The sequence below is a fragment of the Hylobates moloch genome, unplaced genomic scaffold, assembly GCF_009828535.3.
Source record: "Hylobates moloch isolate HMO894 unplaced genomic scaffold, HMol_V3 SCAFFOLD_21, whole genome shotgun sequence".
In the NCBI taxonomy this organism is placed as follows: domain Eukaryota; kingdom Metazoa; phylum Chordata; class Mammalia; order Primates; family Hylobatidae; genus Hylobates; species Hylobates moloch.
The window spans coordinates 9,055,613-9,071,650 of record NW_026652296.1 but is presented as its reverse complement, the minus strand read 5'-3'; the positions used below and the strand labels follow the sequence as shown (position 1 = coordinate 9,071,650).

The 16,038-nt window shown below is 46.1% G+C and overlaps 1 protein-coding gene across 1 annotated transcript in view; it reads right to left on the bottom strand.

The window, feature by feature from the left end:
• ATP9A (ATPase phospholipid transporting 9A (putative)) overlaps positions 1-10,572 on the bottom strand; it is a 135,328-nt gene extending 124,756 nt beyond the window's left edge. The window contains exons 1-2 of the mRNA XM_032143172.2: positions 10,428-10,572; positions 6,130-6,243 (exon numbers count right to left, since the gene is read on the bottom strand). Of these exons, the coding sequence (XP_031999063.2) occupies positions 6,130-6,168 (39 nt within the window). The 5' untranslated portion in view covers positions 6,169-6,243; positions 10,428-10,572. The remainder of the gene's footprint in view (positions 1-6,129; positions 6,244-10,427) is intronic.
• Between the last annotated feature and the right edge of the window lie 5,466 nt (positions 10,573-16,038).

The following is a 16,038-nucleotide window of genomic DNA, read 5'->3' as shown; positions in this document are numbered from 1 at the left end:
GCAGAGGTTTCAGTGAGCCAAGATCGCACCACTGCACTCCAGCCTGGCAACAGATCAAGACTCTATCTCAAAAAAAAAAAAAAAAAAAAAAAAGAAGAAGAAGAAACAGGCTGGGCATAGTGGCTCACGCCTATAATCCCAATACTTTGGAAGGCCAAGGCGAGAGGATCACTTAAGGTCAGGAGTTTGAGACCAGCCTGGCCAAAAATAGTGAAACCCCCATCTCTACTAAAAATACAAAAATTAACTGGGAGTGATGGCACACGTCTGTAATCCCAGCTACTCAGGAGACTGAGGTAGGAGAATCACTTGAACCCAAGAGGCAGAGGTTGTGGTGAGCCCAGATCATGCCACTGCACTCCAGCCTGAGTGACAGTGAGTGAGACTCTCAATGAATCAATCAATAAAAAGAAACTTGTAAGAATTTTTATTCATTGTACTTGTTTGTTCATAAAGCAACTCTGGAGGGAAGGACAAGAAATGAAAGTATTTGGGAAGCAAAACTAGATGAAAGTAGATTCTTCAAAAGGGATATTTGTATATTTCTTGAGTCATGTGAATGTACTACCTTTCAAATAACCACACTTTAAAAAGATAATAAAAGGCAATATGATAAATGATATTTTACATACATTGTAGACTAACTTTGTTAAAGTAACTTATGGTTTGATTTTTATATAAGTATATAGTAAACAGTTATGAAACTAAAAAACTGAAATGAAGTTAGGGTATTTCACATAAAACAACAGAGTTTGTAACTCTTGGGTCTGGCAACTCCTGCTCCCTGTTTGTACCTGACTGGGCAGAGTAGCCGACAGGAGCTTCTCATTGTCTCAGGGCTTTATTGCATCAGCCCAGTTCTAGGGCATCTCAGTTTATAAGGTAAATCCAACAGTTTCCTAGGCCTAGCGCAGTGGCTCACACCTGGCATCCCAGCACTTTGGGAGGTCAAGGTGGGCAGATCACTTGAGGTCAGGAGTTCGAGAGCAGCGTGGCCACCATGGTGAAACCTCATCTCTACTAAAAATACAAAAATTAGCCGGGCGTGGTAGTGGGTGCCTGTAATCCCAGTTACTCAGGGGGCTGAGGCATGAGAATCGCTTGAACCCGGGAGGTGACAGCTACAGTGAGCCCATATCGCGCCACTGCACTCCAATCTAGGCGACAGAGCAAGACTCTGTCGCACGAAAAGCAAAAACAAAAACAGTTTCCTGATGATCACAATATCAGTGCTTAAAGGCGCAGGCACCACCTGGCACTTGGTTAAGCATGCCACCTGACACAGGCAGGAATGTCTGTTATCAGAGGGGGAGGGATGCTTGGATGAAGGGCCTCTCTAGCTCTCAGGATGCTACTTCACCCCAAAATGACTCGGAGCAGAAAAGAACTATTCTCGTCATTCCAGAAGCACCTGCATTGCTTGTGTGGAAGAAATGACCTCCCTTCCTCTTCTCAGGGCAAGAGCTGTTGGTCACTTGTCTGATGACATGGCACGTACGGCGTATGCACACCCACTCCCTGGTCCCTGAGCATCTGGCTTCCTCCGCTCCACAAGCACCTCTACACCAAATCCTTATCATCCCTCACCTGCTGCCAACAGCAAAAAGGTTTATTGTTTTTGTTTCTTTAAGGACAGCCTAAATCTTTTTCATGTTTACAACTTTCTCTTAGTCAAAAAAATTTTATAAGTTGGGCGTGTCGGCTCACATCTGTAATCGTAGCACCTTGGAAGGCCAAGGTAGGTGGATTCCTGAGCCCAGGAGTTGGAGATGAGTCTGTGCCACATAATGGATCCCGTCTCTACATAAAACTTTAAAATTGGCCAAGAGCATCATTCTTCACAGAATTAGAAAAAACAATTCTTGGGCCAGGCGCAGTGGCTCATGCCTGTAATCCCAGCACTTTGGGAGGCCAAGGTGGGTGGATCACAAGGTCAGGAGATCGAGAGCATCCTGGCTAACACAGGTGAAACCCCATCTCTACTAAAAATACAAAAAAATTAGCCAGGCATGGTGGCAGGCACCTGTAGTCCCAGCTACTCGGGAGGCTGAGGCAGGAGAATGGCATGAACCTGGGAGGCGGAGCTTACAGTGAGCCAAGATCACATCACTGCACTCCAGCCTGGGTGACAGAGCGAGACTCCATCTCAAAAAAAGAAAAGAAAAAAAAGATGGCCGGGCGCAGTGGCTCACACTTGTAATCCAAGCACTTTGGGAGGCTGAGGTGGGCGGATCACGAGGTCAGGAGATCGAGACCACGGTGAAACCCCATCTCTACTAAAAATACAAAAAATTAGCCGGGCGTAGTGGCGGGCACCTGTAGTCCCAGCTACTCGAAGAGGCTGAGGCAGGAGAATGGCGTGAACCCGGGAGGCGGAGCTTGCAGTGAGCCAAGATTGCGCCACTGCACTCCAGCCTGGGCGACAGAGCAAGACTCCATCTCAAAAAAAAGAAAAAAAAGAAAAAACAATTCTAAAATTCATATGGAACCATGGAACCAAAAAAGAGCCTGCATAGTGAAAGCAAGACTAAGCAAAAAGAATAAATCTGGAGGTATCACATTACCTGATTTCAAACTATACTATAAGGCCATAGTCACCAAAACAGCATGGTACTGGCATCAAAACAGCATGGTACTGGCATAAAAACAGGCACATAGACCAATGGAACAGAACAGAGAACCCAGAAATAAACCCAAATACTTATAGCCGACTGCTCTTCAACAAAACAAACAAAAACATAAAGTGGGGGAAAGACCCCCCTTTTCTACAAATGGTGCTGGGATAACTGGCTAGCCACATGTAGGAGAATGAAACTGGATCCTCATCTCTCATCTTATACAAAAAATCAACTCAAGATGGATTAAGGATTTAAATCTAAGTCCTGAAACTATAAAAATTCTAGAAGATAACATTGGAAAAACCCTCCTAGACATTGGCTTAGGCAAGGATTTCATGACCAAGAACCCAAAAGCAAATGCAATAAAAACAAAGATAAATAGTTGAGACTTAACTAAACTAAAGAGCTTTTTACACGGCAAGAGGAACAGTCAGCAGAGTAAACAGACAACCCACAGAGTGGGAGAAAATCTTCACAATCTATACATCTGACAAAGGACTAACATCCACAATCTACAAAGAACTCAAAGAAATGAGTAAGAAAAAAAACAAACAATCCCATCAAAAAGTGGACTAAGGACATGAATAGACAATTCTCAAAAGAAGATATACAAATGGCCAACAAACATATGAAAAAATGCTCAACATCACTAATGATCAGAGAAATGCAAATCAAAACCACAACGTGGTACCACCTTACTCCTGCAAGAATGGCCATAATCTAAAAATCAAAAAACAGTAGATGTTGGCATGGATGCAGCAAACAGGGAACACTTGTACACTGCTGGTGGGAATGTAAATACAACCACTATGGAAAACAGTGTGGAGATTCCTTAAAGAACTAAAAGTAGAAGTACCATTGATCCAGCAATCCCACTACTGGGTTCTAACCAGAGGAAAAGAAGTCATTACACAAAAAAGATACTTGCACACACAGGTTTATAGTGGCACAATTCACAATTGCAAAATCGTGGAACCAACCCAAGTAGCTGGGATTACAGGCGTCCGCCACCATGCCCAGCTAATTTTTTGTATTTTTAGTAGAGATTGATGCCCATCAATCGACGAGTGGATAAACTGTGGTATACATATTCAATGGACTACTCCTCACCCATAAAAAGGAATGAATTAACAGCATTTGCAGTGACCTGGATGAGACTGGAGACGATTATTCAAAGTGAAGTAACTCAAGAATGGAAAACCAAACATTATATGTTTTCACTAATATGTAGGAGCTAAGCTATGAGGACACAAAGGCATAAGAACGATGCAATGGATTTTGGGGACATGGGGGAAAGAGTGGGCAGGGGGGCAAGGGATAAAACACAACAAATAGGGTGCAGTATATACTCCTCGGGTGATGAGTGTGCCAAAATCTCACAAATCACCAAGGAACTTACTCATGTAACAACATACCACCTGTACCCCAATAACCTACAGGAAAAAAAATGAATTAAAAAAAAAATTATCCAGGCATGGTGGCATGCGCCTGTAGTTCCAGCCACACAGGGGGCTGAGGCAGTTGGATTCCTTTAGCACAGGAATTCAAGGCTGCAGTGAACTATGACTGCACACTGCACTACAGCCTGGGCAAAAGCAAATTCTTTTTTTTTTTTTTTTGAGACAGAGTCTCGTTCTGTTGACCACGCTGGAGTACAGTGGCGCTCACTGCCACCTCCGCCTCTCGGATTCAAGCGATTCTTCTGCCTCACCCTCCTGAGTAGCTGGGACTACCGGTGCATGCCACCACGCCCAGCTAATTTTTGTATTTTTAATAGAGATGGGGTTTCAACATGTTGGCCAGGATGCTCTTGATCTCTTGACCTCTTGATCCACCCATCTCAACCTCTCAAAGTGCTGGAATTACAGGTGTGAGCCACCGCGCCCGGCCTAAAAGCAAATTCTTTAATTAAAAATAAAAATAGAGCCAGGTGTGGTGTCTCACGCCTATAATCCCAGCACTTTGGGAGGCCGAGGCGGGCGGATCACGAGGTCAGGAGACCGAGACCACAGTGAAACCCCGTCTCTACTAAAAATACAAAAAATTAGCCAGGCGTGGCGGCGGGCGCCTGTAGTCCCAGCTACTCGGGGAGGCTGAGGCAGGAGAATGGCGTGAACCCAGGAGGCAGAGCTTGCAGTGAGCCGAGATAGCGCCACTGCACTCCAGCCTGGGTGACAGGGCGAGACTCTGTCTCAAAAAAAAAAAAAAAAAAAAAAAAAAAACTAAATGTATCTGGGATACCCCATCTGTCCTACGACCTTATTCTGTTACCTTCAGAGCACTTTTCACAATTTGTAACAATTTCGTTTATTGGTTTATTGTCTATTCCCTCCGAATGTCAGCCCCGCAGGGCAGAAATATTTGTCTACTCTGTTCATTGCTGCACCCCTAGAACCCAGCACAGGGCCTGGCACACAGCAGGTGCTCAACCACCATCTGCCAAGTCAACAGAGAAAGAAAAAGAGGCGAGGGAAGGAATAGAGGGGCTACTCGGTTCTGCTACACATCACATGCACAAAAGCACAGATTCTGCTACTTTTCCAACCCCTCACACTCAAATACTCTACATTGGATAAAAAGAAAATGTGATCTCACAAAACAATTCAAATACAAGGTGAGCATCCCTGATGCAGAATGCTTGGGAGCCGAAGTGTTTGAGATTGCAGATGTTTTCGGATTGGGGGACATCTGCGACATCCTTACCAGTTGAGCATCTCAAATCCAAAAATCTGAAATCCAAAATGCTCCAGTGAGCATTTCCTTTGAGTCCCATGTTAGTGCTCAACAAGTTTTAGATTTTAGATTTATTTATTTGGAATTTTTTGTTTGTTTTTGTTTTTGTTTTGAGACAGGTCTCTCCGTCACCCAGGCTGGAGTGCAGATGTCAACTTACTGCAACCTCTGCCTCTCAGGTTCAAGCGATTCTCCTGCCTCTCAGCCTCCCAAGTAGTTGGGACTATAGGCGTGTGCCACCACACCCCGCTAATTTTTATATTTTTAGTAGAGATGGTTTTCACCATGTTTCCCAGGCTGGTCTCAAACTCCTGGCCTCAGGCAGTCCTCCCACCTCGTCCTCCCAAAGTGCTAGAACTACAGGCATAAGCCACTGTGCCTGGCCAGATTTTAAAGCATTTGAGATTTTGGATTTGGGATGCTCAACCTGTAATATAATCCATGAGGATGGGGAATTTGTCTTTCTCATTTGCCACTGTGTTCCCAGAGTCTAGACTTGTGCCATATACAATAAACATACAATAAATCCTTGTTGAGATAATGCAAGACCCAACAGCTAAATGAATAAATGAATGGCGCAGGCTTTGCTATAGTTTGATCCAGGTGGTATATGAAATGGACCTTCAACGTTAAAATCTCAGAGACTCCCAATGTGTTGGCCTAAAGGCATCCTTTCCCTTACAAGGCCACCATCCCATTCCAGATGCCTGAGTGAGAGAAAGAACTTTCTGTTTCCAAACCTCTAAGGTTACTGAACAAACAATGCCGATTAACTTACCAGGGGAACCCAGTAGGTATAGAGCGCACCAAGTCTCATTTCGGGAACAAACTGAGAGCAGGCAAGAAGTAAGAAATAGAGGTTGAAAAAGTATTTGAACTGGTTGAACAGCACCTGGAGTGGAGGGAGACAACAGAGAAAGACACTCAGGGCTTGTCTGATGAGATGTGGAACATTTGGTAGGAAATGAATAACATTTAAAAACATTCCTGCAGCCAGGCGTGGTGGTTCATGCCTATAATCCCAGAACTTTGGGAGGCCGAGGCGGGCAGATCACCTGAGGTCAGGAGTTCGAGACCAGCCTGACCAACATGGCGAAACCCTGTCACTACTAAAAATACAAAAATTAACCAGGCGTGGTGGCAGGCACCTATAATCCCAGCTACTTAGGAGGCTGAGGCAGGAGAATTGCTTGAACCCAGGAGGAGGAAGTTGCGGTGAGCCAAGATCGCACCATTGCACTCCAGCCTGGGCAACAAGAGCGAAACTCTGTCTCAAAAAAAAAAAAAAAAATTCCTGCTTTAGAATACAATTTACACGATACCTTTCACACAGTTTAAACACTTCCATATGTTGTTTAGAAAAACATACATGGGTAATAAAAGTATCATTTGTAAAAGAAAGAGTATATAATGATATACATGGAAATTGTAAACACCAAATTAAGAAGAGTAGTTACTTCCTGGGGAAGGGGTAAAATCTAACATGGAGGGGCACACAGGGGCATCAACTATGTTACATGTGTTTCGGGGTTTGGTTTTGTTTTTTGAGACCAGGTCTCGCTCTGTCACCCAGGCTGGAGTCCAGTGGCGTGATCATAGCTCACTGCAGCCTCGAACTCCTGGGCTCAGGCAATCCTCCTGTCACAGCCTCCCAAGTAGCTGAAACCACAAGCATGCACCACCATGCCCAGCTAAATTTTTTGCTATTTGTAGAGACAAGGTCTCCCTATGTTGCCCAGGCTGGTCTTGAACTCCTGGGCTCAAGCGATCCTCCCACTTTAGCCTCCCAAAGTGTTGGGATTACAGACCTGAGCCACTGTGTCCAGACTGTGTTATTTTTTTTTTTTTTTTTTGAGACGGAGTCTTGCTCTGTTGTTTAGGAGGAGGTTTTTGTGGAAAATGCTTATGCTATAAGGTTGAGTGCAAAAAGAAAGATAAAAAGTTATGTCCAGCTGGGCGCGGTGGCTCACGCTTGTAATCCCAGCACTTTGGGAGGCCGAGGCGGGCGGATCACAAGGTCAGGAGATCGAGACCACGGTGAAACCCTGTCTCTACTAAAAATATAAAAAAATTAGCCGGGCGTGGTGGCGGGCGCCTGTAGTCCCAGCTACTCGGAGAGGCTGAGGCAGGAGAATGGCGTGAACCCGGGAGGCGGAGCTTGCAGTGAGCCGAGATCGCGCCACTGCACTCAAGCCTGGGTGACAGAGCGAGACTCCGTCTCAAAAAAAAAAAAAGTTATGTCCAGCCAGGCGCAGAGGCTCACACCTGTAATCCCAGCACTTTGGGAGGCCGAGGCAGGCGGATCACGAGGTCAGGAGATCAAGACCATCCTGCCCAACAAGGTGAAACCCCATCTCTACAAAAATACAAAAAATTAGCCAGGCGCCTGTAGGCTACTCAGGAGGCTGAAGCAAGAGAATCGCTTGAACACAGAGGCAGACATTGCAGTGAGCTGAGATCGCGCCACTACACTCCAGCCTGGGTGACATAGCAAAACTCCATCTCGAAAAAAAAAAGTTATGTCCACAACATGTCCAGACGCGGTGGTACACGCCTGTAATCCTAGCACTTTGGGAGGCCGAGGTGGGCAGATTGCTTGAGCTCAGGAGTTCAAGACCAGCCATGGCAACATGGTAAAACCCCATTGCTACAAAAAATACAAATATTAGCCAAGAGTGGTGGCATGCATCTGTAGTCCCAGCTACTCAACAGGCTGAAGTAGGAGGATCAATTGAGCCCAGGAGGCGGAGATAGTAGTGAGCCGAGATCACGTCACCGCACTCCCACCTGGGTGACAGTGAATCCCCCATCTCAAAAAATAAAAAGTGAAACCCCATCTCAAAAAATAAAATAAAATAAAAAATAATTTTTAAAACGTTACATGGCCGCGTGCAGTGGCTCACGCCTGTAATCCCAACACTTTGGGAAGCCAAGGCGGATGGATCACAAGGTCAGGAGTTCAAGACCAGACTGACCAACATAGTGAAACCCCGTCTCTACTAAAAAATAAAAAACGTAGCCAGATGTGGTGGCACGTGCCTGTAATCTCAGCTACTCAGGAGGCTGAGGCAGGAGAATCGCTTAAACCTGGGAAGTGGAGGTTGCAGTTAGCTGAGATCACGCCATTGTGCACCAGCCTGGGCAACTGAGAGAGACTCTGTCTCAAAAAAATAAATGTTATATCCACAATATGACCTCAACTCCATAAAATAACACAGTCAAATCCTCCCCTGGGGAGCAGCTGGGTGCTAGTGTGGTTCTGACCACTGGCATGCACCCGAGAGTCAGACTGAGACCACATGACTAGTTTGGGCCAATAGGTAATGAATGGAAGTACTGTGTCTCCTTGAAGCTAAGGCAGCTAAGAGCCATTGGTGCCTCTTGCACCACCCTGGTGACTTTGGTGACCACATATTCCAGGTGGCATAGCCAGGAAATGGAGGAGCATGGCCCAGTCTGCATCAGACTTTCCATGAATGAGAATAAACCTATTCCTCACTTAAGGTACTGAGAGTTGGGGGGAGTTGAGGAAACTGGCAATGAATATAGTCAAAATCACCCTTAAAAACATTCATGGCTGGGGGCGTTGGCTCATGCCTATAATCCCAGCACTTTGGGAGGCCAAGGTGGGTGGATCACCTGAGGTCAGGAGTTTGAGACCAGCCTGGCCAACGTGGTGAAACCCCATCTCTACTAAAAATACAAAAAATTAGCCAGGCGTGGTGGTGGGTGCCTGTGATCCCAGCTACTTGGGAGGCTGAGGCAGGAGAATTGCTTGAACCCGGGAGGCAGAGGTTGCAGTGAGCCAAGATGGCTCACGTGCTCCAGCCTGGGCGACAAAGCGAGACTCCATCTCAAAAAAAAAAAAAAAAAAAATTCAAATTGCTGTTTGGGAGGCTGAGAGAGGAGCATGGCTTGAGCCCAGGAGTCTGAGGCTGCAATAAGCTCTGATCATGCCACTGCACTCCAGCCCAGGCAAGAGAGTGAGATCTGGTCTCTAAAAAAAAAATTCCAATTGACCTTGAACTCGACTATATAATAGATTTGTGCCTCTGTACTATCACTCAATATCTAACACTGCCATTATGTTCCTTTCTGCATTGGAGCTGATTGCTACTGCTGCTTCTCAAAGTCAACTGGTGTGTGTTTGGAGGCTGTGCTGGATAAAAATAGATATTTAATTTATGTGCATATTGGGGGAAAGGTTTGCTGAGTACATGTCCACAGATTTGTGTAAGTTAATGTGGAAGTGTTACGCCACCAGAAACATTTATTATTAGCAAAAATATTAATGAAAATTCTCTCTATAGATGGTAAGATTAAAATGCATCTTTATTTTTTCTCCTCTAAGCTATTATCTCCCAACTTGCCAATATTGACTACATGTGTCATGATGGGGGGAAATTTAAGCACTGCTGACATTCTTTTCTGCTGTTTTGGTCATAATGCTAGGTCCCCAGAATGTCTTTTTCATTCTTAGGCTTAGCACACCAAATACATGTGAAGTTACTCTAACTGAGCAGGTAGGGTCACATAGCCTTGCAGACAGAAGGTAGGTGCCCCCTCCACCCCACCCCACCTCCACCCCACCACTACCCAGTGCTGAACCCAGGGAAGATGAACAACCAGGGACTAAGGTGGCACAGAAAAGTCACCGACATCTGCCACAGGGAACTCAGTCTTTTAAGACTGTACCGGCGGGCAAGGTGGCTCACATCTGTAATCCCAGCACTTTGGGAGGCTGAAGTGGGTGGATCACCTGATATCAGGAGTTCAAGACCAGCCTGGCCAACATGGTGAAACCCCATCTCTACTAAAAATACAAAAATTAGCCAGGCGTGGTGGCACATGCCTATAATCCCAGCTACTCGGGAGGCTGAGGCAGGAGAATCGCTTGAACTCAGGAGGCGGAGGTTGCAGTGAGCCAAGATTGCGCCACTGCACTCCAGCCTGGGCAACAGAGTGAGACCCTGTCTAAAAAATAACATGACATGACACAACATGACATAACATCTGTACCAACGCATGTATTTGTGATGCAAAAAAGAAAAGAACACGATCCCTGCCTGCACGTACCCCAGGAAGAAAGGTGAAGAAATTGTACTTCTGATTGTTGATGACATTTCGAGGATACCTCTGGTCTCTCTTCTCGGGGTGCCCCAGCCAGACAGTGCGGGGCCTGGCCTCCCCTCCACCGCAGCATCTCAGCCACTCGCAGCACCTGTGGGAAAGAAAGACCCACGCATCAAGGCCATGCCCACGCATCGAGGCTGTGCTCATGTCTGCCCACTCTTCACAGAATGCTTTTCTCTACAGCATCTTCTCTGGCTCAGGACCACAGCCATATTTGAGGCTTCATCTTTCAGTGAAACAAGAAAACAGAGCAGAAGCTCCCATGAAGCTGTGGTCCAAATAAAAGATGCTTCGTCCCGGCCAGGCGCAGTGGCTCACGCCTGTAATCCCAGCACTTTGGGAGGCCGAGGTGGGCGGATCACAAGGTCAAGAGATCGAGACCATCCTGGCTGGCATGGTGAAATCCCATCTGTACTAAAAACACAAAAATTAGCCGGGCATGGTGGCACGCGCCTGTAATCCCAGCTACTCAGGAGGCTGAGGGAGGAGAATTGCTTGAGACCGAGAGGCGGAGGTCGCAGTGAGCCAAGATCACACCACTGCACTCCAGCCTGGCAAAAGAGTAAGACTTCGTCTCAAAAAATAAATAAATAAGTAAATAAAAAGATGCTTTGTCCCCAGTCCCAAATTATTTACAGTCATGCATTGTTAAGCGACAGGGATACGCTCTAAGAAATGCATTAGGCCGTTTCGGCACTGTGGGAACATTCTAGAGTGACTTACACAACCTGGATGCTATCACTTGCTATGCACTAGGCTGGATGGTACAGCCTATTATTCCTCAGCTACAAACCTGCACAGCATGAGACTGTACTGAATAAGACAGGCAGTGGTAGCACAGCAGTAAGTACTTGTGTCTCTAAACATATCTACATATAGAAAAAATACAGTAAAAATACAGTATTCTAATCTAATGGGGCCACTGTTATATTTGTGGTCTGTGGTTGGTTGATATGTCATTATGTGGCACAAGACTGTGTTCCAAAAACTAGGATTTGGCCAGCCATGATGGTTTATGCCTGTAATCCCAACACTTTGGGAGGCCAAGGCGGGAGGATCATCTGGGGCCAGGAGTTTGACACCAGCCTGGGCAACAAAGTGAGACTCTCATCTCTGATAAAAATTAATTTTTTTAGCCAGGCACGGTGGCTCATGCCTGTAATCCCAGCACTTTGGGAGGCCGAGGCAGGTGGATCATGAGATCAGGAGTTCGAGATCAGCCTCATCTCGATGGTGAAATCCCGTCTCTGCTGAAAATACAAAAATTAGCCGGGCATGGTGGCAGGCGCCTATAATCCCAGCTACTCAGGAGGCTGAGACAGGAGAATCGCTTGAACCCAGTAGGCGGAGGTTGCAGTGAGCTATTGCCACTGCACTCCAGCCTGGACGACAGAGCAAGACTCTGTCTCAAATAAATAAATAAATAAAAATAATAATAATTTTTTAAAGGTAGGCTTTATTTTAGAATAAAAGGATTTAAGAAAATAAATATATCACAATAAGTACTATTATTACATCTATGCGTCATAGATAAGAGAGAAGCTTGGGCCAGGCGAGGTGGCTCACGTCTGTAATCCCAGCACTTTGGGAGGCCAAGGCAGGCGGAGTACCTGAGGCCAGGAGTTCAAGACCAGCCTGGCCAACATGGTGAAACCCCGTCTTTACTAGAATTACAAAAATTAGCCAGGTGTGGTGGCAGACGCCTGTAATCCCAGCTACCTGGGAGGTTGAGGCAGGAGAACAGCTTGAACCCGGGAGGAGGAGGTTGCAGTGAGCCAAGATCATGCCACTGCACTCCAGCCTGGGTGACAGAGGGAGACTCCATCTCCAAAAAAGAAAAAAAGAGAAGCTTGGAACAGCTAAAGCACCCAAGTTTGCAGAGACGTAAGAAACAGCTGGGTCTGGCCTTGAACTGTGTCAGCCTTATTCCAAAGCCTAGTGTCTTTTCCCCACCCCATGCTGTCACAGCTGCTGGTTCCACCAAGATTGCTATATAAAGGAAAAGGGGGAGCGAGGGAATCTCCTCTCCACCGCCAGCTTTCCTTTTCAGCAACACATTAGAGGAGCAAGCCACAAAGATGATGTCTCAGAGCTCGATATAACCTGGAGAGAAGCCAGCACACCAGCTGTCGGCAGAACGACCCCAAGGGCGCCCCCAACATGGTTTTCCCAACAGGGCAGCTCATTGGTGCCAACATCAGCACCCCACTCCCAGGTCACCCTCCCACGAGGCAAAGGAACACCAAGGAATCTGGGCTGCTCTGGCAAAACGAGGTGCTCTGAGGACCCCAAAAAGGGCAGCTTGTCCTTCAGGAGAGCTTTATTAAATAAGGCATTCTGAGAAGTACAAGCTCCCAAAAAACTGCAACAAAAACATCCCTCGCTGGACCGCTCACCTCACTGCCCCAGCACTCAAAGGCTGAGGCAAGGTCCCAGCCCTGCCAGCCCCCTGGGATGTCGCCAGCTGAGATGAAACCAAGAACTCACATATTACTCATCCACCACAGACCTTCCTTCTTCCCACAGAGCAGGTCCTGGTGGGTGCTGGGGTACAGAGCTAAGAAAACACAGCCTCTGTCCATCAGGACCTTAAAGATGAGCGAGCCAGCAGGCTGCCTGCTCAGATGCTCAAAATTTCCATGATGAAACATAATGCTCTTTCTTAAAAATAGCATCCTCATTCCAGTAAGCCAGCATTCACGGTGGAGTGTGGCTCTGCTAAGGTTTCACTTCTAGTAACTCATTCTTTTTGGCCCCTTTCTAAGTTGTCCAAAAGCCAGAGACACACACAGAAACCTCAAGGAGTCCAACCACTCTCCCCACTTCTGTTCCCAAGTGCAAATCGCCCATGCTGGCCATCAGTGGACACGCACTGAATACATTTTGAATGAATAGAGGAAGCAAAGAGGGAGGGGGAGAGGAAAGGGATGGGAGAAAAAGGGGGAGGAGGAGAGGAGGGAAGGAAGATTCATTTGACAGAAAGCACATCACTGTATTTGCAGGAACCTTACTGGATGGTGAAGACTGACTCCTCTATGAGCCAGTAATTCTCTCCTTATCCTATAATAATCTAGTAATGACTGTTTTCATAGTTGTACAGTTCTAATGAAAGATGAAAAATGAATTTAAGAGAATCACAAACTGTCAGGTTGACTGTTTACACAAAATTTTTGTTCTGTTTTGTTTTAGCAGAAGTTTCCACACGTCAAGCATCCGGTTACAGTTATGCTATGTATTAATTACTTAGCCTATCACCTTTGTGCATATGCACAAAGTACAGGTCACTCACTGCACTATGGGAGCAAGAGATTGAAAACAAACCTAACCATTTGTTTCAGTCCCTTCCTGCTACTATAACAAAATACCTTAGACTATGTGATTTACAAACAAGGAAATGTATTGCTCATAGTTCTGGAGGCTGCAAAGTCCAAGGTGGAGACACCAGTAGATTCAGTAACTGGTGAGGCCCATTCCTCATGCCTTTTTTTTTTTTTTTTTTTCAGACAGAGTCTGATTCTGTCGCCCAGGCTGGAGAGCAGTGGCGCTATCTCCGCTCACTGCAACCTCCGCCTACTAGGTTCAAGCCATTCTCCTGCCTTAGCCTCCTGAATAGCTGGGATTACAGGCATGCGCCACCACGCCCGGCTAATTTTTGTATTTTTAAGTAGAGACGGGGTTTCACCATGTTGGTCAGACTGGTCTTGAACTCCTGACCTCGTGATCCGCCTGCCTTGGCCTCCCAAAGTGCTGAGATTACAGGCGTGAGCCACCGCACCTGGCCTTTTTTTTTTTTAATTTAAAAAAAAAATTTTTTTTTAATTAAAAAATCACTCTATTACCCAGGCAGGAGTACAGTGGTACAATCACAGCTCAATGCAGCCTCAAACTCCTGGGCTGAAGCAATCCTCTTACCTTAGCCTCCCAAGTATATGGGACTAAAGGCATGTGCCACCATGCCTGGCTAATTTTTTAATATTTTGTAGAGTCAGGGTCTCGCTATGGTGTCCAGGGTGGTCTCAAACACCTGGCCTCAAGCCATCCTCCCACCTTTGCCTCCCAAAGTGCTGGGGTTACAAGTTGTGCCACCATGCCTGGCCCCTCATGTCATTTTTTTTCTTGAGATGGGGTCTCACTCTGTTGCCCAGGATGGAGTGTAGTGGCATGATCTCAGCTTGTTGCAGCCTCAACCTTCCAAGCTCAACCAATCCTCCCACCTCTCAGCCTCCCAAGTAGCTGGGACTATAGGCATGCACAATCACACCTGGCTAATTTTTTTTTTTTTTTTTTTTTTGCAGAGACGGGGTTTCACCATGTAGCCCAGGCTGGTCTCAAATTCCTGGGCTCAAGTGATCTGCCCACCTCATCTTCCAAAGTGTTGGGATTACAGGTGTGAGCCACTGTACTCAGCCCCTCCTGCCTCTTTTATAAGGAATTCATGAGGATTCTGCCTTCGTGACCCAATCACCTCCTAAATGCCCCACTTTATACAACTATCACACTTAGGGGGAAGGGATATATTCAGACCATAACACTATTCATCAAAGGAAGACTGGTTAAATAAACAGGGATAAGCCATCAATGAAATTCCTAACCCCCTCTAAAGCATAAGGTCCTCTTCCGGTTCCAGCCACTTCGGGAGCTGCGGGTTCCGGTGCAGGCATGTCCAAGTTCACATACAACCACACACAACCAGTCCCGAAAATGGAAAAGAAATGGCATCAAGAAATCCCAGTCCACATGTATCCCATTTTGTTTTTTTTTTTAGAAGAAATTAAAAAAAAAAAAAAGAAAGAAAAAGAAATCCCAGTCACAAAGACACGACTTTCTTAAGTGGGTGAACCGCAAGTTCCTGAGGAACAAGAAGTGCATGAAGAAGATGCAGGCCAACACCATCAAGGCCATGAGTGCACACGCTGAGGCTACCAAGACCCTTGTAAAGTCCAGTGAGGTTGAGCCCAAGATCTCAAAGGGTATTGGCAGCAAAATTCATCGACTTGCCCACACTGCCCACTCCAAACTTGGGCCGCATGCTCATGCCCGCACTGCTAAGGGTCTTAGGCTGTGCTGGCCAAAGGCCAAGGATCAAACCAAGGCCCAGATTGCAGCTCCAGCTTCAGTTCCAGCTCAGGCTCTCAAAAGTGCCCAGGCCCCTAAAAGGCTTCAGAGTAGAGATCTCCGTCTGCAAACATGAGGACAGAAGGATTGGTATGACCTCTGGGCTGCCGTCTGCATGGGGTTGGTATCTTCCTGTGCTATTTGTACAAATAAGCCTGAGGCAGGGGGAAACAAAAAAAAAAGAATAAAATAGAGCTGTGTGCACAAAATGACCCAATCTGCAAAATACACAAAACTGAAAAGCAAGGGGCTAAAAGATGTGTGTAGGATGCTCTTCTTTGCATGAAAGCAAGAGGACATACATGCAGGGAGATGCTTGCATGAGCACAGACAATCTCCATGACAAGCTGATAACACTGGCTCCCTTTCAGGAGGAAGGAGTAGGGAGAACTTTTCCTGTATATTCTTTTAGTAAGATTTGCATTTTTTACATTCTACA